Source organism: Neovison vison, chromosome 12 (genome assembly GCF_020171115.1).
Source record: "Neovison vison isolate M4711 chromosome 12, ASM_NN_V1, whole genome shotgun sequence".
Classification (NCBI taxonomy): domain Eukaryota; kingdom Metazoa; phylum Chordata; class Mammalia; order Carnivora; family Mustelidae; genus Neogale; species Neogale vison.
The window spans coordinates 24,233,368-24,255,145 of record NC_058102.1 but is presented as its reverse complement, the minus strand read 5'-3'; the positions used below and the strand labels follow the sequence as shown (position 1 = coordinate 24,255,145).

The following is a 21,778-nucleotide window of genomic DNA, read 5'->3' as shown; positions in this document are numbered from 1 at the left end:
AAAATAGAACAGAAACCTTACCATCTTTCGGGTATTGTGTGTAAGGGTGAGGTTGGAGGAGTCAGGGCATGCCTTGTCTTTTTGTCTGCATCATGCAGGACTGTGCATGGGTAGAGGAGAGGGGAATTGAGAAAGCAAAATGGTGGGCGTAGGACAAAATGGACAGGAGAGTGAAATTCGTAGGGTAGAAGAGATCTGGGGAGTTAATAAGTGCTACTGTCAGCTAAGTATTGGATTCTCTTAAATGTGTGGTAGGCAAGTGTGCCAAGAATGAACTTGCTGGGCGGACAAGTATTTCTATCAATATGGCTATCTACCTGGTTTGACTAGAGCCTCCAGGATTTCTAGATATTTCAGTCTGCATTGTAGTAGATTAAAAGATGTCTTATGGCCACAGAATGTAGATGTGCCACTAATTCAATCAGCGCCTCCCTGGGCTCTTGTGAACCCCAGGCTTCTTCTCTCATTAACTTTTCTTAGACTTATTTCTGTCCTAGTCTCAAAGGCCTTTGTACTCAATTAGCAGGCCTCAAATCTGGGTCATTGCCAGTTACCCAAGATTTGATGCCCCCTGGCCAACTAACTGGAAAAGTCACTGGACTTGAATGCTGGTTGTCTCTCTTGTCTTAGAAGGCCTTAAAACAAATTAATATCCTCAAGTTCACTTTTCCTCCTTTGTAAAGTATAAATAACATCTACCCCTACTAGTTGGTAAGGTGCTGTGAAAATGAACTGAGATTAAGATCCATATAAGTATTATAAATAAAGTCTGTTCTAGCCATTTAGCTTTGAAAACTTGTCAGTCATTCATTTAACAAACACTTATAGAGCACATACCATGTAACAGGCACTGTTAAAGTTCAGGGTTGATGGTAGCAGACAAAATGGACAAAACTCCTTGCCTTCATGGAACCTGCCTTCTAGTGGCAGGAGACAACCAATAAACAAACAGAACATATAATATGTCAGAAGATGATGAATGCAATGAAGAAAGCAAAGGTTGAGAAACCAGGATCACCAATTTAAATCCAATGATCAAGGGAGGCTTCCTGAGAAATTAAGTTAAGCAATAACCTTAAGGAGCTAAGGAAGAAAGGACATGGGGATGTCTGAGGAAGAATGTTCTAGACCAGCATGAACCACTGGTAGGGGTTTGCAGAAGATCTCTTGGATTTTTTCCCAACAAGATGGAAAGCAAGGTTATTGGCCCAGAAAGGACAGGGAAGAGGTAATTCCCACTCCCTTTTTTCCTTGCCAAGTAGCCAATTAACCACTCTTATGTCACTTCCAACACTGGAATGTTCCCTGCAACCCGCCATTATTACCATTGCTACTATCTTAGTTGAGTTCAAATCACAATACCGTGTTTTAGTCTTTCAGCCACCAATCTCTTTCTGTTGCAGTCTGCTAACTCTTCCTAAAATACCCATGCTCTGCTCAGGTCCCTTCCTCTGCTCCCTATTGGAAAGGATAAAGGTGACTTTCTCAGCAAGGGCTTCAGGTCTCCAGAAAACCCCTCTTTGTTCAATGGGACTGGCCTTGTCATCCCACTGCACCCTGAATTATCACCCTGACTCCTGCTTCCATACTTCTCCTTGTACAAACTAGCTCTGTGACTCAAGAGAAACCACCAGACATCTCTATGCCTTATTTTCCTCATCTCTAAAACAAGGATGTAACGGTACATACCTTTTTTTTTGATTTTAGGATCTGATGGGATCATCACAATAAATTATATAAAATAGCTCTGGTATAGTGTAAGTACTCGGTCAACATCAGCTCTGCTTATTCTGTCTTAAACCTCTTGCCTCCTTCTTCCTTATCAAATCTTCCCTCTCCTCTAAGACACAACTGGCATACCCTCAGGCATGAAGTCTTTCTTGCACTTCCTTTCCTCCCTATGGCCGATCTCTCACTTCTCTCGCCCTCGTTTTGGCACATAACCAGAAATGCTCTGTGAATGTGAGTTTAATACTCCAGGGTCAGAATGCTTCATCTCTCCAGCTAGACTGTGAACTCTGCAGGGCAAATGTCATGCCTCTTTGCCTCCTGTGGCCCTGTTCCCTCGCAAGCTGCTGTACCACTCTCAAGGTCTCAGATTTCCCAGGGGCCACTCACCTGTTCAACTTGTTGAAGAAGTAAATTCTTTTGTTATTTTATCTGTAATATCTGAAGCTTGTATTCCTTTTCTCTGTGTGTGGCGTGTGGCTGAAAATCTGAAGCCTGGTTCCAGGGACCGCCACTTCCTCTCCAGGGACCTCGTGGCCACCCTCTGCCAACATCTCCTCTTTCCGCCCATTTTTTTCAGGACTGTTTTTAGTTCCCCTCCCTTTTATGGCCTCATCTTCCTTTCCTCTGCATCCTCCAATATTAGAAACCCATCTTTCCCTTCTCTTAAGAGAGCACTTACCCACCCAGGCTTCTTTGTTTCTTCCTTTCGTCTCTTTCCCAAGGCACCTCTGCTTTGAAGAGGCTGCTGAAAAGGAGTAGATTATTTCATCTTTTATGATCAGCAAAAGAAAAAGTAGGAGGCTTCATAAGGAAAATTGGCAAGATCTAAAGTTATTTGCATTTCATAGGAATCAAAAGTTTTCTAAGTTTTTTTTTTTTTTAAAGAACTTTCAAATATACCACAAAAAATTGATCTGAACGTTGAAACACCTGCTGCAAACCTGGGGACTTTGAATTTAGCAGCTTTAGTTTGGGACCAAGAAATTCTCTGAATTAGAAAGTCTTTTGCTACTAGTTGTTGGCTTGCTGCAGCATTTCATCCCTCAGTCTGCTTCTTTTTCCTTTCAGAGTACAGCCACGCCAAAGAGCTTGTCTGTGTGCCTGTGGATGTGACAGACACTTTGAGATGTTTCAGAGAGACCCTGGAAAAATCCAGGTATCACAACAGATCAATCCGACACAGCAGAAAATTGCTTTCATTATTCCTTGCACAGACACAAGGTAAAATTCTTGGCTCTCTATATTCCTTGCTCTTTATTTCCGGGGGGAATACCACCCTGTGGATCTACCATATTCTGCCTTAGGCCCTTATTTCCCCACCGACATGCCCACTCCCTGCTGCCCTTCACTTTCTTCTTCTTGTCTGGTGGATCACATCTTCTCTCTTACACTCTTCTTTCCAAAGACTGTCTCACTCATCTGCTTTCATGCTTTCTGTGAAAGGAGTATTCTCCCTTGAGTAGATATAAAAACAGTATGTGTTAATTTTTTGATATGTTCTTACCTATCTCTTTGCAAGTATGGTACTATAGTCTTTAAAAAAATTTTCATAAATAGATGACTTGATTCATGCTGAATTAACTAGAACCTATTACCAAAACCCTACTTTATCAGTGTCAAGGAAATAGATGCATTTTAATTTAAGCATCAATACAATTTCATAGATTTTGATCTTAAAGATTTCTTTTAGCTTAAAAGAAGATATTCACTATCATTGGTTATATCACATTTATTTGTTTTCTCTTTTCTCAACATTTATTGATTTGTGAACTCAATCAAAGCAGGGCTTTGAGTGGTTAAGTGGCAATAATTTTAGGTGGGGAAAATCTTGACTTATGTATGTTTGGGTCATTAAAAATTTGTTTAAAATCCTAATATATGTTTATGATCTTTGCTATTCAAATTTATTGGAATAATAAAAATAAGCTTAAAGAATAAACTTAAAAAACCTAAAATTTTTATATTTTAAAGTTATTAAAAATAGATTTAAATGTCAACCTAAGCTGCTAATATTCACTGAACTGATCTTTCAGAAATTTACTCAAATCTTGTTTTTTCAATCACTGACAGAAGTTTTATTTATGTGTGTATATGTATGTATGTGTGTATTTGTTGTTGTTACTGACCCTACTACTTACCCCCAAATGGTACTTGCTATGCTACGAACCCACAGATTTTGGTTGTATTGCCTATAGACTCACATTACATTAAATTAGCTCTGTATGTTATGTTTAAACTTCTTTCGATTATGGCATATATTAATAATGGTTAAGGGCATGAATAAAAAAAGCAAATATAATTTGGATTACATTGGTTCACTCTGAATCTCACTTGGTGTTAAAGTATTTTCAGCAGTTTATTCCCAGTCCTTGGGCTGCAGACTTCAAACTCCACATTAGCTCCTCTTCCTCTGCAGCTTTTGACTACTTCCTCTAGAATAGTCTCCCTTTCTTTCTTGTGTGTTCTCTGATCTTATAAAGAGAGCGAATCTTTCCCACTTTCCCCCCTTAGGTCAGAACTAACTGTGTGTTGCTTCTATCCCAGAGGTCTCTGCCCCAGAGGCAGACTAACATCTTACTGTTGGAAGCCCTCAAAAAAAAAAGCAAACCCAAACCATGTAACTTTAAGCAATCCCCACGAGAAGCAAAGCATTATCTCAACAGCACTTTCTGGCACAGTGCCCCTCTGTAGTGTTTTTTATGAAATACCAGGTAGAGAGCCCATCCACACATACCTGAGCTCCTCAGAAATGATATTAGATACTGAATTTAAGGAAACAGTGTCCCTCAAATTGCAAAGACATCTCAGCTATACACAGAATTTTTCTTTTTTTCCTCCCTGTCGATTTCGTCTACGTTTTTCTCTCCTCGTCATCTTCCTCTCTGTCTCCTTTTTAAATTTCTTTTTGGGGGTGCCTTAGCAGCTCAGTTGGTTAAGCATCCAACTGATGATTTTTGGCTCAGGTCATGATCTCAGGGTTGGGAAATAGAGCCCTGTGTCGGGCTCCACATCTGTCGTGGAACCTGCTCAAGGTTCTCCCTTCCTTTGCCCTCCCCCACCCCTGCTTGCTCTCGTGCTCTCTCTCTCTCTAAAAAAAGTAAATAAATTTCTTTTTTCCCCATGAATTTAGGAGATAAAGGAGGAATAAACAATTTGAAATTTACTACTGGAAAGGTGGAATTTTGCCTGGGGACAGAAGAGATGCATATGCCAACACCCCCCAACCTCTCTCAGGAGCACTTCAGAGTTTTCAGTTCAGTGGAGAAAAGTAAACTTCCCTCTTCGCAGCTGGGACTCGTAATTTCCTCTTATTATGAAACTATTGGTAAGAGTCCTTCATTATATGTTCATTTTCAGGAGGATCTTGCACAAAATGTTGCAATTGCCTTTGGGCCTGAAATGCCACCTTGAAAAGTCAGATGAAAGAGCTTGAAGATAGAATCTTGTAGGCAGTGCCAGAGCAGTTGGGACAAGAGACATCCAGCCCCTCCCATTCTCCACTCTCCCAGCCTGGGCTGTTAGCATGGCACGGTTCTAGGCCCCTCTTCTGCTTATCCTCCTTTGAATGAATCTGTGAACCCCTTGTTGGAATGTGGCCACTGCTGTGTTCTTTTGCTCTGCCCTAGCGGATCCCACTTTCCTTGTCTTTCTGTTTGATTTGGCTTTTCTCCAAATTCAGCAGTATATACTCAATCCAGGTTGTAGACCCTACATCCCCCTTTTTTATTTTTATTTTTTCATTTATTTTTTTAAAGATTTTATTTATTTATTTGAGAGAGAGAGAGTGAGCCTAAGCAGGGGGAACAGCAGGCAGAGGGTGAGGGAGAAGCAGGCTCCCTGCGGAGCAAGGAGCCCAATGTAGGACTCAGTCCTAGGATCCTGGGATCATGACCTGAGCCGAAGGCAGCCACTTAGCTGACTGAGCCACCCAGGCGCCCATCCCCTCTTTTACTTTTTTTTTTTTTGTAGTAACAGACATTTAATAATTCCCCCCTTTACTCCCTGAAACAAAATGCATATTTAATATAGTCTCTCTATACACTTTATTTATTTATTAAAGATTTTATTTATTTATTTGACAGAGGTCACAAGTAGGCAGAGCGGCAGGCAGCAAGAGGAAGGGAAGCAGGCTCCCCGCTGAGCAGAGAACCCGACTCAGGGCTCCATCCCAGGACCCCGGGATCATGACCTGAGCCGAAGGCAGAGGCTTTAACCCACTGAGCCACCCAGGCGCCCCTCTATACACATTATTTAATCAATAAATATAAAATAAAAAATATTTAATGCAATAAATACAATTTAATACACTAAATATAAAATAAAGGCTAAATAATATTATTTTATAACAAAACAATCTACTTGTGGCACTTAAGTGCTCAGGTACTGGAAAGTCTAGTGAAGCAATCAGATGCTCATATCCTGTGTGCTGAATCACCATGAATGTTATAGCTACAAATACAGACCAAAACAGCTTTATTGTATTGGTGATGCAAGTACTATCAGCACTGTTAATTTTTGTGACAGTGTTTTTCTAAAATGGCAAATCTAGATGCAGTACACAATAAAGCACTACAGCGAATGGTTGCATTTCTGGAAAATTCAGAGAATTTTGCAAACATGCAAAAATGCCCTATTTATATGTAAAATGAAATTGGAGTTTAGACCCAGACAATTATAAACTGGTTTTTCACCTTTTTCTTCACTGTGGAGGAAGCTTCTGTGTGTTACAGGCCATCCAGTATCTCTGGTCTTCACTGACAAAATGCCAGGAGATGCACCATTGTGAAACCTAACAAAAGCTTCCTTACTTTTCTAAAATACCCTGTAGGAGTCAGGACTGCCCTGATTATAAACCACTGCCTTGTTGGTTATTTTTGTTCTGTTTTTTTCTAGACATCTCTGAATTTATACATTTATCAGAAAACCAAAAAAAAAAATTCGGATGCTATTAAAGATGTGCTTTTTTTGCATTTGGGTAAAGGAAAAATCTGATAAACTGTGATCTTGTCCCATCCCTGCTTAAAAACAAATACTTCGAGGCTTCCCATCTGCTATAGAATAGCATCCACATTTCTCTACCAGGCATTCAGATGCCTCCATAAGCCTACCACTCTCTCCTTCTCCACAGTCCGAAGAAAACCATAAAAAACCCCCACAAAACCCCACGTCATGTCCGTATACACCTCACCCGTTCTCCCTAGCATGGCTTTTCTGAATTTCTCTTCGACACCACTTGCCCGACTCTTACTCCGCCCTCTCCACATTTCCTCTCTCTCAGATCCAATCTCTTCTTCCACTATGTTCAGGTAGAGTATCATTTGCTCTCTTTCTGCATATGTATCAGGAGACCTGGGAAGACAGTATTAGCTTGCAGTTTGCTTATCTACAAAATTAAGAAATAAATGCAGTTTAAATTGTCTTGAGAGAATGAGGAAGATACTTTCTAGGTACTGACATTTGTTCTTCTACTTGATTAAAATACAGATGTTCTCCAAGTCAGCCATCAAAGAAGTCTTAAAGTTCAGGCATTGCATGAACTCGGAAGCCTTCTCGTCTTTGCCGAAAAGAAAAGGTAGATTTTTAGGAGTCCGTGGAACAAGGGCAAACTTTTTTTGGTTGTTTGTTCGAAAGCATTTTTAAGTATTATGAAAAAGTTGTCTTTCATAAATTTTAGTTCTTCAGTAATATTCCATTACTACATTTTATTCACCAAATGCTACCTAAGAGAAATAGTTATGAGAAGTACATAGTATAGATCGATTCTCTAATATTTTAATTAAAATACTTCTTCAGTGCATTTGCTTCCCCTTTTGGAAGATAGATTTAATAACATGGACTATGGAAAACACTCTGCTTGATGCTCTGTTTCTCTTTCAGGGCTGCTTTTAGATGTTGGTGTCAAGCTCTTGATGACATATTCAAAAAAGAAAATGTGCTGTATACGTGGAAAGAGTTTGGTACCTCACTCACCAATTCATCTCCAGGTTCCAAAGATTATAGTGAGGAATTTCTGTCAAGAGTTGGCATTTGGGGATGTTTGCAAGGAGCAGTCATATCAGCAAAGATAGCACAGTGAGTGTGGCAATGGAGTGAGCTTCCTTTGTGGGGGTCCACTGTGCCATGTGGAGCGCCATGCCTCAGATGCATGGGATTCTTGGACAGCTTTGTCCATATGATACAAAACTATCCAGTTTACTTATTTGTGATGTTTGTTATCTATGGCCATATCCTCTTCCCATACCCCTGGAATGTGGGCCTCACGACGTAAGCACAGATCTTTGCTTGTTCACTAGTGTATCCTGAGTGTCTGGCATGGAGTTGGCATTTGATTACTACTTGTGGAATGAATGAATGAGTGAGTAAACAGTTGGTATGAGATCAAGAATAACGGTGTAGAGGCAGGCCAACTTGGATCTAATGCAAGGATCTCCTACTAACTCTGGGACCCTTGGCTCACTGCTCATTCTCTCTGAGCCTCGGTGTTCTCATCTGTAAACTGTAAATCTCGGTGGCAAGAATTACATGACATACTGTATTAGTTTGCTAGAGTTGTCATAACAAATGACCAGTTTGTAGGGAATTTATTGTCTCACAGTTTTGGAGGCTTAAATTCTTAGATCAGGGCATCGGCAGGTTTGGTTTCTTTTGAGGCCTCTTGGCTTGTAGATGGCTGTCTTCTTGCCGTGTCCTTACATGGTCTTCCCTCCGTATGTGCCTATGTCCTAATGTCTTCTTACAAGGACGCCAGTCATATCGGATTAGGGCCCAGCCTAGTAACCTCATTATAACCTAATAACCTCTTTACAGGCCCTATCTTAGTCACATTCTAACATTATTGGGGGTTAGGACCCCAACATATGAATTTGGAAAAGGGGGGACATAATTTAGGTCATCACGCATGCTGATTAGTTTACTAGTTCTGTAACAAATTACCACAAAATTCGTGGCTTAAAACAACATGGATTTATTCTCTTACAGTTTTGGGGTTAGAAGTCCTAAAATCAGTGCCTTGGCAGGGTTGTGCTGTCCTCTGAAGGCTCTAAGGAAGAATCTTCTTCCTGGTCTTTTCCAACTTCTGGAGGTCTCCTGCATTCCTCAGCTCATGGCTCCGTGTTCTGTCTTTGGGATCAACAGCCTGTTTTCTTCCTCTTTCTCTCTCCCTGACCGCTGCTTCTGTGTTCATCTCTCCTTCTCTTACTGACTCCCCTGCCTTTCTCTCATAAGGACCATTGTGATTACATTGAACCTAACCTTAATTTTAATCACATCTGAAGTCTTTTTTTTTTTTTTTTTTTTTTTTTTTGCCATGTAAAGCAACATATTCATAGGTTTGGAATATTAGGGTAAGGGTATCTTTGTGGTGGGGGTGGGAAGCATTATGCAGCCTACCACACTTAACATATGTGAAAGTCTGTCACAGTGTCTTTTTTTCTTCTTTTAAACTTACTGTTTTTAAAAAAAAATTATTTTTTGAAAATTCTTTAAAATTTAAAATTAATTAATTAATATATAATGTATTGTTAGTTTCAGAGGTAGAGGTCAGTGATTCATCCATCTTATATAATACCCAGGGCTCATTACATTACTACCCTCCTTAATGTCCATCACCCAGTTACCCCATCTCCTCCACTCCTCCCCTCCAGCAACCCTCAGTTTGTTTCCTATGATTAAGAGTCTCTTATGGTTTGTTTCCCTCTCTGATTTCATCTTGTTTTCTTTTCCCTTCTCTTCCCCTATGATCCTCTGTTCTGTTTCTTAAATTTCACATATGAGTGAGATCGTATGATAATTGTCTTTCTCTGATTGATGTGTTTAGCTTAGCACATATACCCTCTAGTTCCATCCACATCATTGCAAATGGCAAGATTTCTTTTTTCTGATGGCTGAGTAGTATTCTTGTGTGTGTGTGTGTGTGTGTGTGTGTGTTGTGTGTACTACTCTTCTTTATCCATTTATCTGTTGATTGACATCTCAGCTCTTTCCATACTTTGGCTATTGTGGATATTGTTACTATAAACATTGGGGCGCAGGTGCCCCTTTGGATCACTACATTTGTATCTTCGGAGTAAATTCCTAGTAGTGCAATAGCTGGGTCTTAAGGTAGCTCTGTTTTTAAGTTTTTGAGGAACTTCTGTACTGTTTTCCAGAGTGGCATTCCAGCTTGCATTCCCACCAACAGTATAAGAGGGTTCCCCTTTCTCCACATCCTTGGCAACATCTATCATTTCCTGACTTGTTAATTTTAGCCATTCTGATCGATGTGAGGTGGTATCTCATTATGGTTTTTATCTGTATTTTCCTGATGCCAAGTGACATGAAGCATTTTTTCATCTATCTGTTGGCTATTTGTATGTCTTCTTTGCAGAAATGTCTGTTCCTGTCTTCTGCCCAGTTCTTGATTGAATTAATTGTTCTTTGGATGTTGAGTTTGATAAGGTTTTTTTTTTTTTATAGATTTTGGATACTAGCTCTTTATCCGATAAAACATTTGCCAATATCTTCTCCCATTCTGTCCATTGTCTTTTAGTTTTATCTTTATTTTGCTGTGCAGAAGCTTTTTATCTTGATGAAGTTCATTTTTGCCTTTGTTTCTCTTGCCTTTGGAAATGTATCTAGCAAGAGGTTGCATGGCTGAGGTCACAGAGGTTGCTGCCTGTGTTCTCCTCTAGGATTTTGATGGATTCTTGTCACACAGTTAGGTTTCTCTTCCATTTTTAGTCTATTTTTGTGTATTGTATAGCAATACAAGCCTTTCTCAAGAAATAAGGAGGTATCAATTTTACAACTTAACTTTACACCAAGGGAGCTGGCAAATGAACAGCAAATAAAACCTAAACCCAGCAGTAGAAGAATATTAATAAATATTTGAGCAGAAATCAATGAAATAGAAACCAAAAGAGCAGTAGAACATATCAGTGAAACTAGGAATTTGTTCTTTGAAAGAATTAGTAAGATTGATAAACCCCTGGCCAGACTTATCATAAAGAAAAGAGAAAGGACCCAAATAAATAAAAACATGAATGAAAGAGGAGAGATTACAACCAATACTGAAGAAATACAAACAATTATAAGAACATATTATGAGCAACTATATGCCAACAAATTGGGCAATCTGGAAGAAATGGATGCATCCCTAGAAACATACAAACTACTGAAACTGAAATAGGAAGAAGTAGAAAACCTAAACAGACCCATAACCAGCAAGAAAATTGAAGCAGTAATCAAAAATTCCCATCAAACAAGAGTCCAGGGCCAGATGACTTCCAGGGGAATTCTACCAAACATTTAATTAGCAATAATCGTGCCTCGGTTAAACCTCACTGGCTACAGTACTGCCACTGCGCCAAGCTTCTGCCAAATATTTAAAGAAGAACTAATATATTCTTCTGAAGCTTTTTCAAAAAATAGAAGTGGAAGGAGAACTTTCAACTCATTCCATGAGGCCAGCATTACCTTGATTCCAAAACCAGACAAAGAACCCACTGGAAGGAGAATTATAGACCAATATTCCTAATGAAGATGGATGCCAAAATTCTCACCAGGATACTAGCCAATAGAATCCAACAATACATTAAAAGGATTACTCACCATGACCAAGGAGGATTTATTCCTGGGATGCTAGGGTGGTTCAACATCTGCAGATCAATCAACATGATACATCACATTAATAAAAGAAAGAATAAGAACAATAAGTTCCTCTCAATTAATGCAGAAAAAGCACTTGACAAAATATAGCATTCTTTCTTGATTAAAACTCTTCACAGTGTAGGGATAGAGGGAACATACCTCAATAAAAGACATATCCTGAAAGCCATGTATGAAAAGTCAATAGCAAATATCATTCTCATTGGGGAAAGCTGAGAGCTTTTCCCCTAAGGTCAGGAACACAACAGCGATGCCCATTCTTGCTAGTTTTGTTCAGCATAGTACTAGAAGTCCTAGCCTCAGCAATCAGGCAACAAAAAGAAATAAAAAGCATTCAAATTGGCAAGGAAGTCAAACTCTCACTCTTCACAGATGAAATGATACTTCATGTGGAATATCCCAAAGACTCCACCCCAAATTACTAGAACTCATAGAGGAATTCAGCAAGGTGGCAGGATATAAAATCAGTGCCCAGAAATCGGTTTCATTTCTAATCACTAAAAATGAGACAGAAAGAGAAATTAAAGAGTTAGGCCTATTTACAATTGCGCCAAAAACCATAAGATACCTAGAAATGAACCAAACAAAAGATGTGTACTCAGAACACTGTAGAATACTCATGAAAGAAATTGAGGAAGACACAAAGAAATGGAAAAAAACACTCCTTGCTGATGGATTGGAAGAACAAATATTGTTAAAATGTCTATGCTTTCTAGAGCAGTCTATACATTCACTACAATCACTGTCAAAATATTATCAATTTTTTCACAGAGCTGGAACAAATAATCCTAAAATTTATATGGAACCAGAAAAGACCCAGAATAGTTAAAGGAATGTTGGAAAAGAAAACCAAAGTTAGGAGCATCACAATTCCGGACTTCAAGCTCTATTAGAAAGCTGTTGTCAGCAAGAAAATATGGCACAAAAACAGGCACATAGATCAATGTCACAGTATTTTATACCTAGTTAGCATTGACAGATAGTTTAGAGATTTGAATAATGTGAGAAATTTAACAAGTGTGGAAGGAGTAGAGGTACAGGTTTCTTTCACCTTTTTAGGTACAATTTTAGCTTATCTATAGGGTGTGGTGGGCAAAAACATGCATAGCATCTTGATCTATAGAGAAATTAAAAAAATTTCTATATGTAGAAAGCAATCTAGAAGGAAATTAGCCAAAATGTTACCAGTAATCATGTTTAGGTGGTAGGCTTATTGGTGATATTTCATTTTGTTTTTTATGTTTTTTTTCCTGTGTTCTAGATCTTCCATAAATGTATAACTCTTTTAGAATCACAAAGTCTATTTTAGTTTTGGAAAATCTATGAGTATTAGAGATAAGTTGTATAAAAGTATTATTGGAAAATTGTCTATGAATCCATTTCTTTTTGTTATACTTTGTTATTTAGATTTATTCTGATCTCGGAGGTTGAAAAGAGAACCAACTGTTGCATTTTGTCTGCATTACTCTTTCAGGTAACACTTTATATCTTCTGACTAGTGACCATTTGGTCAAAAAAAAAAAAGAAAGTTCAGTGGCTTATCATAGTCAGAAAACTCACAGATAGGAAGATAGCACGGACCTTGATGAGGTATCACGAATCCGTCTTTCCTTCCCTGGCTGAAGGTAGCATTTTCACCTTGAATATTCAGCAGAATTTTTCTCCTTCAGACTCTGGAAGGAATTTTGCAGATCAGGAAACTGAGTCTCATCGTTAGTAAGACTGTGTTGCTAATGAGCTGTGAAGCCAGTCTGTTTGACTCCAAATGGTGGCCTTAGGTTACCTCATCTCTATAAGTAAAGTTTTGCTTAACTGTACAATGTGAAGTATACCATATAATGAAAGCAAGAAATAAGCTGAAGACACAAAAGTACAGTATTGGCAGCTCCTAGAATTTTGGTTTGACTTCATTGAAGAAGAAAAGAGCTTTAATCTGAAATACAAGACACTTTGAGATACAGGGATATAGCCAGGGGCCTTTGCAATGTACTAAAGGTTCTGTTTACCTTGAAGGGTGGACACCCGTGTTCTGTGTATCAGAGGCATCTGATAGCTTATGAAATCTAGATAGAAAAGCTCTCTGGGTCCAGGAATATCATGCTTCCTGCCAGAATCAGCCATAAAACTGTTGCAAGCTAAAAAGCCGGCATGAAAGTAGAAGAAAATCTCAGACCCTTCACATTCTTGATAGGAACCCAAACATTTCTCATCATAAAAGAAATTGATTATAAGTTCTTTATAGATTTTGGAAGTGGAGATGCAACTTGGGGGGGATGGGAGGTAGGAAAAGAATAAATGAAACAAGATGGGATCGGGAAGGAGACAAACCATAAGTGACTCTTAATCTCACAAAACAAACTGAGGGTTGCTAGGGGGAGGGGGGTTGGGAGAAGGGGGGTGGGGTTATGGACATTGGGGAGGGTATGTGCTATGGTAAGTGCTGCGCAGTGTGTAAACCTGGTGAGTCACAGACCTGTACCCCTGGGGCTAATAATACATTATATGTTAATAAGAAAATAAAAGAAAGAAAGAAAGAAAGAAAAGCTCTCTGGAAAGCCTTTTCTGAATGTAAGGCCACACTTTTCAGTTTTCTTATGTTTCATGCACCTCTTGCCTGTGCTTTAAAGAGAGGAGGTAGAAGAGGCAAGAGTGCAAAGGGAATGATAATCGGATATTGACTCCCTATATTGCATTCTCGACTGTCTGGTACTGCTTGTTCTTGAAGATAATGCTATTGTTTTTTAAAAAAAGCAATTTAAAAAATTAAATTTTTGCTTACTATGGGCACAATTTTTTAGTCCTAATTGTACTTAAAAGCTGGTAGGATTTATTTTTTAAATCTTAATTTTTTATGATTTTAAAACAGATTTGTAAAATTAAAAATGTAAACAACTGCATAGTCTTTTAGAGCAGGTACAACTGCATAGTATTTTAGAGCAGGTGCCTGGTCATATTCATAATGAGGAATCTGATTAAAATTATTTTCTGATATTTACATTAAAATAATTTCATAATGCATGTCATCAGTTAATGTTAATTATTTAGGATAACATCAGAAACACTCCTAAATATAAAATTTGATTTTGTGTATCAATTTTGTTTCCCAACATTGAATACAGTGTTGGTCATATAAATTACCTAAGAAATATTGGCAAAATTAACTCATCGTTTTACTTAATTCAGTTAAAAATTCAGAATTAACTCTGCTGGATTTAGACTTCTGAAATCATTTGTTATCTCCTATACTTATAGGTTGGTAGAGTGGGAAGAGAATAGATTTTTTTTAATTTAAATATATGTGACTTTGAATCTTCTTTCTTCTACCATTAGCTGTGTCACCTTATATCAATTAATTGTGTAAGCCTCAATTATATCATTTGTGAGGTAATAATCCTTCCTCCTAGAGGTAGATTAAATGAGGATTGAATAAGGTAGTATTTATAAAGAATTTACCAGTAGTGTCCAACACAAAATTAACCCCAACAAATGATAATATAATGATTATTTCTTCTGAAGATAGTAAATATTCCAACTACCATGAAATTTAAAAGGCCCATCGTGAGTGATGGAAACATTTGGGACTGTAATGATGATAATATTAATGATAAGTACCATTTATTCAAGGCACAGTGTGCCACGCATGTGCTAAGCACTTCATGAAGTAATACATATACTTATTGTCTTGTGTCAGTGTTGCAAATGCAATTTATAGCTTTTCATTTCACCTGTTCTCATTTTCAGGGTTTGCTTAGAACCACACTTCCACATCCCAAAGCTGAACGTTGCTACGCTCAGTATGAAATCACTCAGCTTCTCCCAGGCATCGAGCTCTTCTCAGACAGATACAGGGCTGACATTTGCTCTGTAGTCGCAAGTCTGTATTACGTTATACGTGAACTGCACTATGCTAAGCAAAATCTTATAGTAAGTCCTTTGTAAAATCAACAAATCTTAATTCACTGCGGTATTTTTGCCTTCTACCTTAAACCTTTCAAATTTTGTTAACGTCCTCTTGGTTGGTCTTGTGTAACTCTTAAATTCCAGACTCAGGATTCTTACTTATACTGCAAAATAAAATATATTAATTAATATTTCTTCTTTGACATCATTATTTGCACTGCATTTTGAATACAAAGTCAATGTCTGTTTGATTTTGTTCCCTTTTTACTCTATTACTTTACTATTTTTCCTCCTTCTTAAGACAGTTGGGAAGATTGATTAGAATATTTCACTGGTCTCAAACAGAGGAATCTAGTGCACATGTACCTCACTGTACTAAGTCATGCAGGTCACATCAGTACACAAACTATGAGAGTATTTCTTTGTTGAGATAAATTCCTTTGTGTCTCTTGTCTTCTCCCTGTTTTAAGTGAACAACAGATTCAAACTGTGACATAAAAGGCAAATACTTCTTAATATCCGAGGTCATTCTAAACCTCATGCAGTTCTCTTCCTTTGGGGAAATAAATCACAGTATATGTCATAAATTTGAAGCTGGTTGCATTTAAAAAATAAACCAGTATGCTCTATCTGTTGGTCATTTTATATTTTTCTCTTTTATTTTTCCTATTTTCTTCCTATATGCTATTTCTTCTACATTTGTATTTCTCCCCCCACTATGTTTGCTTCTTAATACCTAATCTTTCTTTTTTTTAGTTCTTTCCTTTTATTCTATAATTTTCATACCTCCTTTCTTTTCCCCCCTCATACATTGTTTGTTTTCTATTCTCTTGTCCTAAATTCACTCTCTCTCCTTATATTGAAAAGATTTATTGTCCCTTGATATGAGTTGTTAAATTTTAAAGCCATGTGTTAAAGTGAAGGGATTGATAAATGCTTTTAACACTTGGCATATTTGGCAAGAAATTGTTTATTAGGAAAAAGATAACAAAATGGTACTCCTTTCATTGTTAAGGGGATTCATTTCTGGATTTAGAAAATAGTTCTATCCCCTGGGTAACCTTTAGCTTCCTAGTCATATTCATATATAATACATATCACTGCACTGGAAAAGAAATGAAACTTTTTTCTCTGAAGCTTAAGAAATTGAGAACATTTTTCTGAATAATTGAGCAATTGGCAGCAATAAAGTGGTGTGTTTTTATTTCTCACTAAAGAAATGAAACAATCTCAAAGGTAATAGCCAACTCTTATTGTTTTGTGCTGCATTAATTGTAGAAAAAAGATATTGTGTTATGTTTGTAGTGCATAATTGTAGAAAAATGTATTATGTTTGAAATCACTTAAGACCAGTTCTAAACCATTTAAAAAGCTGTTGCTATCAGCAGCTGCCAGTTGACTGACAATTAGAGGTTCCTTAGCTGAACTTGCAAGATGTAAACAGTTTCTATTTTGTATTACACCACCCTCCGGAAGAAGTCCAGTGGGTAAGGAGACTGCTCTCACATACAGGTCTTCCTAGGAGACCCACTGCTGTGGGATCATGGGAAATAGTTTGCTAAATAATGGGAAATCCCAATATTCCTCCTTGCTCTATCTCCCTTTAGCAGGCAAGGGCTGAGTTGTAGGAAAAAAGCTTGGGTTTTCAGTTGAGATCAGTAGCTGTTCAGAAGTCTAGGCAAACACCTATCCCCTCAACACCTAACTCAGGTCAGAGAGTGGTTGGATCAACTGAAATATAGATAGTTTGTAAGCTCTCACCCATATCCATGAGATTTCGAGAGGAGTTGAACTTTGGGGTTAATTCCAAGAAAATAAAAATATTATGTGAAGAGTAAACTTGGGTAATCAATAGAATACATGCTCGGTGAAAGCAAGATTGTTAGATTTTGTTTTCATTCAGCATAATGGGCATGTTATAAATATTCTTGCTGATAGAGATATTCCAGTTGAAGACGAATAGCAGCTGCCATTGAGATGAGTGAGCAGGTGACACGGATGGCAGTTCCTTTGCTTTAAATTTTGCAGTTATTTGGTAGCTCATTTGCTAGAATGTTTCTATAAGCCTCAATGATTCATACATATATGTTAATTTTTTTCAAAGAAGATTATTGATTGGATTTCCACTTTTCCATGCTTAAAGAGATTTGAAACCTAGGTTTTGGACACCAGGTGGCATCTACAAGTTGCCTGGTGCTATTTTCAAGTTCTCACAGAATTATGGAGCATATTCTAGGCAGATCATTGTACTTAGCCAAATAGTATAGTCTCTTACCATGGCAAATTTAACTGCTGTTCTATATAACATTCCCCCACATTAATATTTGGCTACATTTTATTATTGGGTTATTAACTTGATAAAACATGTTTTAAATTAATTTTTTTTTTTTTTTTTACCATTGGTAGGTTCTGCCTCTACTTGCACTGTACCAATATTTTGTTTCTGGAATTTGCCAAGACCTGATCAGAAATCTAGAAGCTAGGATCCTCAAGGTATGTGACAGACTTTTAAGATGTTTGATATTCCTGGACTGTAAAGATACTGTCATAAATTAATTTGGTTCCAATACTCGTAACAACAAGCTTATAATAATATGGTATGCTGATATTTTTAAAAATGCCCATTATTATAATAACATATGAGAGCAAGCTGGCTCATTTTATGCTTGGGCTACACGTGGGAACAGCTACATGTGGGAACAAGGCTTGTCCAACTTCAGTCAGCCTGGAAATCACCACTTCTGGAGTATTGATTTCCTGGTAGGAACTAATGAGTCTGTTTTCTGAAGTTTCTGTGAACTTTTTGCTAAGGGTCTTTATGTATATCATAATATGTGAGAATTTTTCATTGTACAGACAGTTGAAGTGACAAAACACACAGATGCTGGATTACAACTAATTCTGTAACCTAGAAGTCAGGATAGCCTCTCTGCCTTAAAGATCCTTGTGCGGTTGACTTGAGCCCCATGCGGACTGGGAACCTTGAGCGCCTCATTTTCTCTGCCCTTTTCCTAGTTAGCCAAGGTCACAGTCTTTCACTCTGTTGAGTTCATTTTGTACATGGATCATCTCAACATTGAGCAGATTTTCTCCCTGTTCTGCACCTTCTCATCTTGAATATGGAATTCAGTCCTAGTCCACATTCTATACACACACACACACACACACACACACACACACAAACTCTCACGCTCACTCACGTACACATAAACATACACAACACATTCGCCCAAGGCTTTTATTTTTATACTGGATTTAGTGAAAATTTGGAACACAGGAAAATATAAGTTGAGGCAATGCAAACAATTTAAAATAGAATATTTGGCATCTCTGGGTTTAAAATATTTCTCAGCCAACATCTCATGCTTTTGCCTCCCATCCCATGGCTTAATCAGCTGTGTGCTGGTAAGTGTTTCACACATCACTCTAAAAAAAAACCCTGATTTGTAGCACTTTCAGTTTCCATGGTGCAAATATTCCCGCTATAGCTGACTTCAGCCTACCAACCAGGCATTACTGAATGTGGAATCGGGACAAGATACGTGCAGTCTCCTCTTGCAAATTGGGAGGAAGAGGCTCCATTGCATCACTGGTTTAACCCTCCCTATCCTTTTCTGGAAATACCTTATACACTTCTTCCCCAAATCTTTTTTATTTTCTTATGAGGGGAAATTAGACTTCCCTTTGAATTCCTCTCTACCTGGACCCTGCCCTTGGGCTTATGACTTCAGGACCAAAGAGTTCATAACATTCTATTTCTAAATAAATACAGTACCTTCCCTAAGAGGAATTCTGATGCTAACTATTAAGAGGATATATTTTAACTCAGGAATAAATAATTATCAGCCGTGAAAATGTCTGGATCACTCTCTCTGACTTACTGAACTCTTAAGAGTTTTCCTGCTTTTGATTTCCAATAACACCTTTTGAAAAGCTGCATATAACTTTTTTCTCTCTATTTTAAAAACAGTGCTCTGTTCAAGATTGCAGAATTCCTGAGGTTAGGGCCTGATTTTTTTTTCATCTTTTATTTCCCTATTGTATACTGAGTAATAAATTCATATATCAATACTGTCATTAATTATTGAATTGAATTTTAAACCTATAGACATTTATCAGTGCCTACTGTCTACACTTTCCTTAGTCTTTAGTGGGAACTAACCTAAAAGATAACTTCGTAGGCATTTATTGCTTTACCTCTAAAACAACATTTGTTGAGTATCTCCTATGTAAAAGCACCATGTTTGTAACTCTAATCAAAGAAATGTAACCCATGGTCGTTGCTTATAAGGAAGTGAAAATAAGGGGAGAGAGACAGGACATATACACAAGACAATAACATATGCATCTGCCCCTTGATCATTTCCAAATGAGTATGATGAGCACTGTCTCCTGGAGTCTGAAAGAGGGAAAGTGGCTTTGGATCTTTTGGTTTTACTAAGTAGGTAAGATTTGGTGAAGAAAGAACTAACTGAGCAGGAGAGAGGAAGAAGGGAACATTCTTGGCAGGTAATAGTGTGAAGCATATAGAGATGAGACAGTATGGACTTGTTGGGGTGGGGTGCAGGGGTGGTTCTGCGAAGCTAGAGAAGGAGGGGGTTTTGAGGAGGGAGAATGTAATAAGAGATTACCAGAGATCCGTGTTGTGTTCCACAATGTCCATGAGCAGTGGGGCCCAGTCCTGAATTCCAAACTAAGGCATAATGAGGAGGCTGAGCAGTGAGAGACATGAGATTATAGGAATCAGAATTGGGTAGCCGTATTATTCTGGTCTGTCATTTAGAGGCAGGAGAAGCATGGAAGTGTTGCAGTGGCCATTAGTAACATGTCAGAAGGGGATCCAGAGAGGCACTGAAAGATATAATCTGAAACAAAGTTTTTGTTTAAATGACTGTGTTTTATTGGATTGTTAACATTTGGTAACTTTCTGCACTAAAGTAGCTTAGGAGCCAGCGGAAGAACTGTGGACTCTAGTCGGCAGCCTTGGGTTGAGAGGTGGGATGAATTGCAGAATCTTGGTTAGAAGAAGGACATGATCGGATGTATCTTGGCAACAATGTCAGGAGCAGAGTGAGTCAGCAGTGGAATCTTATTGGCAATAGCAGAACAGAAACACCTGACCAGGGTTTTGACAGAAGCAATGAAAAAGGGCAACTGATGCATCACCCAGAGGAAGAAATGACAGCCTGTTTGAGCAGAGTTTGCCTGACCTTTCTGAAGTAAACTGGGGTCAGTGGGTGGGAAGAGAGAAAAGTCAGAGTCGGGGAACAGCAAACAATGCTTTCTGACAAGTCAAACAGCAATAGATCATGCTGTTAAGTTTCTGTTGGGCGCTGGTGTCTTTCAGGGAAAACTTTAAGACCTCTTTACGATCAGCCAGTCCAGCTTCACTTTAGAACTGCCAACGTCTTGAAAGATTTATTAGTCTCAACATATCCAGCATTCCTGGGAAGGGTACCGATGGTTTTGTATTTGTACAAGCGAAAGGTTGATTTAAGGGTAGTTCTTTATTCCATCTGGCTTGTTTATGTTCACGCTGTTGGTCATTTCTGAAAATACATGTTCATTGTTATCACCACTGCTTTTTCAAATGGCCAGATTAGTATGATAAACCGACACAGAGGTAGCCTTAGAGGTTACAGGTAGTTTGTGCACAGGCGTCTCACCACCAAGATCAGTGGAGATAAACCTCATTATCTCCTACATGGGATAATGAGAAAATGTTCATCTATAAGTCTAAAAGAGCTCCTATGCCTGCTTGGATATTATATGGCCCTAGGGAGGTTAGAGCCCAAGGTGTTTTAGGCAAGAACCAAAGTGTGCAACTCAGTAGACAGTTTTCCCTTCTGCAGTGAAAATATTCTCTTAACCTTTTATGCTTTATTTTCATACTATTGTCATATCCTATTTCCCCCTAATTTACTAAGCCTCTCTTTATTTCTTTAAAATTTGATACTCATAAGATTCCTCTGGTAGTGCTTAAAGGAAAAGAGATACTAAGTGAATGGGTATGTGTGTATGTGTGAAGATCATATATATATATATGATCTTTGTCCATTTTGTATTTTATTTCCTGTTTGTACAATTTGCCTTTCTCTATTCTCAACAGTCACTTTCAAAACTTAAGTCAGGTTAGGGACCTGCCCTGTTCAAAACTCTCCAATAACTTCTTATCACAGAGACTAAAATTCCAAGTTCCCAGTCTGGTCTACAGGCCACCATTCATAACTGCCTCCTAACCCTCTTCCCCCAATCTCCCTACACTCCTGCCACACAGGCTCTTTCTTGAGCACCCTAAGACCCCCCGGCTGCTCCTGCTGCTGCATGACATTTACTTGAGATGGCTCAGCAGATTTTCACGTGTCTCTCCTTCATATCATTTCCCAATTTTCTCTGGAATGTCTTCTTCAGAGAAGTCCTTCTTGACTGGAGCTCTGAAAGTAGCATTTTTGTCAGTACCCTTTATCCCTTCTAATACTGTGTGCATCTTTGTGTATCACTT

The 21,778-nt window shown here is 38.2% G+C and overlaps 1 protein-coding gene and 1 pseudogene across 1 annotated transcript in view; one reads left to right on the top strand and one right to left on the bottom strand.

Annotated features, from left to right (window-relative positions):
- CFAP54 (cilia and flagella associated protein 54) overlaps window positions 1–21,778 on the top strand; it is a 322,605-nt gene that overhangs the window by 190,299 nt on the left and 110,528 nt on the right. Inside the window, exons 40-46 of the mRNA XM_044227472.1 lie at window positions 2,800–2,952; window positions 4,862–5,056; window positions 7,216–7,303; window positions 7,609–7,803; window positions 12,784–12,850; window positions 15,118–15,300; window positions 17,683–17,769. Coding sequence (XP_044083407.1) covers window positions 2,800–2,952; window positions 4,862–5,056; window positions 7,216–7,303; window positions 7,609–7,803; window positions 12,784–12,850; window positions 15,118–15,300; window positions 17,683–17,769 — 968 coding nt within the window. The remainder of the gene's footprint in view (window positions 1–2,799; window positions 2,953–4,861; window positions 5,057–7,215; window positions 7,304–7,608; window positions 7,804–12,783; window positions 12,851–15,117; window positions 15,301–17,682; window positions 17,770–21,778) is intronic.
- LOC122892735 lies at window positions 10,930–11,081 on the bottom strand (annotated as a pseudogene).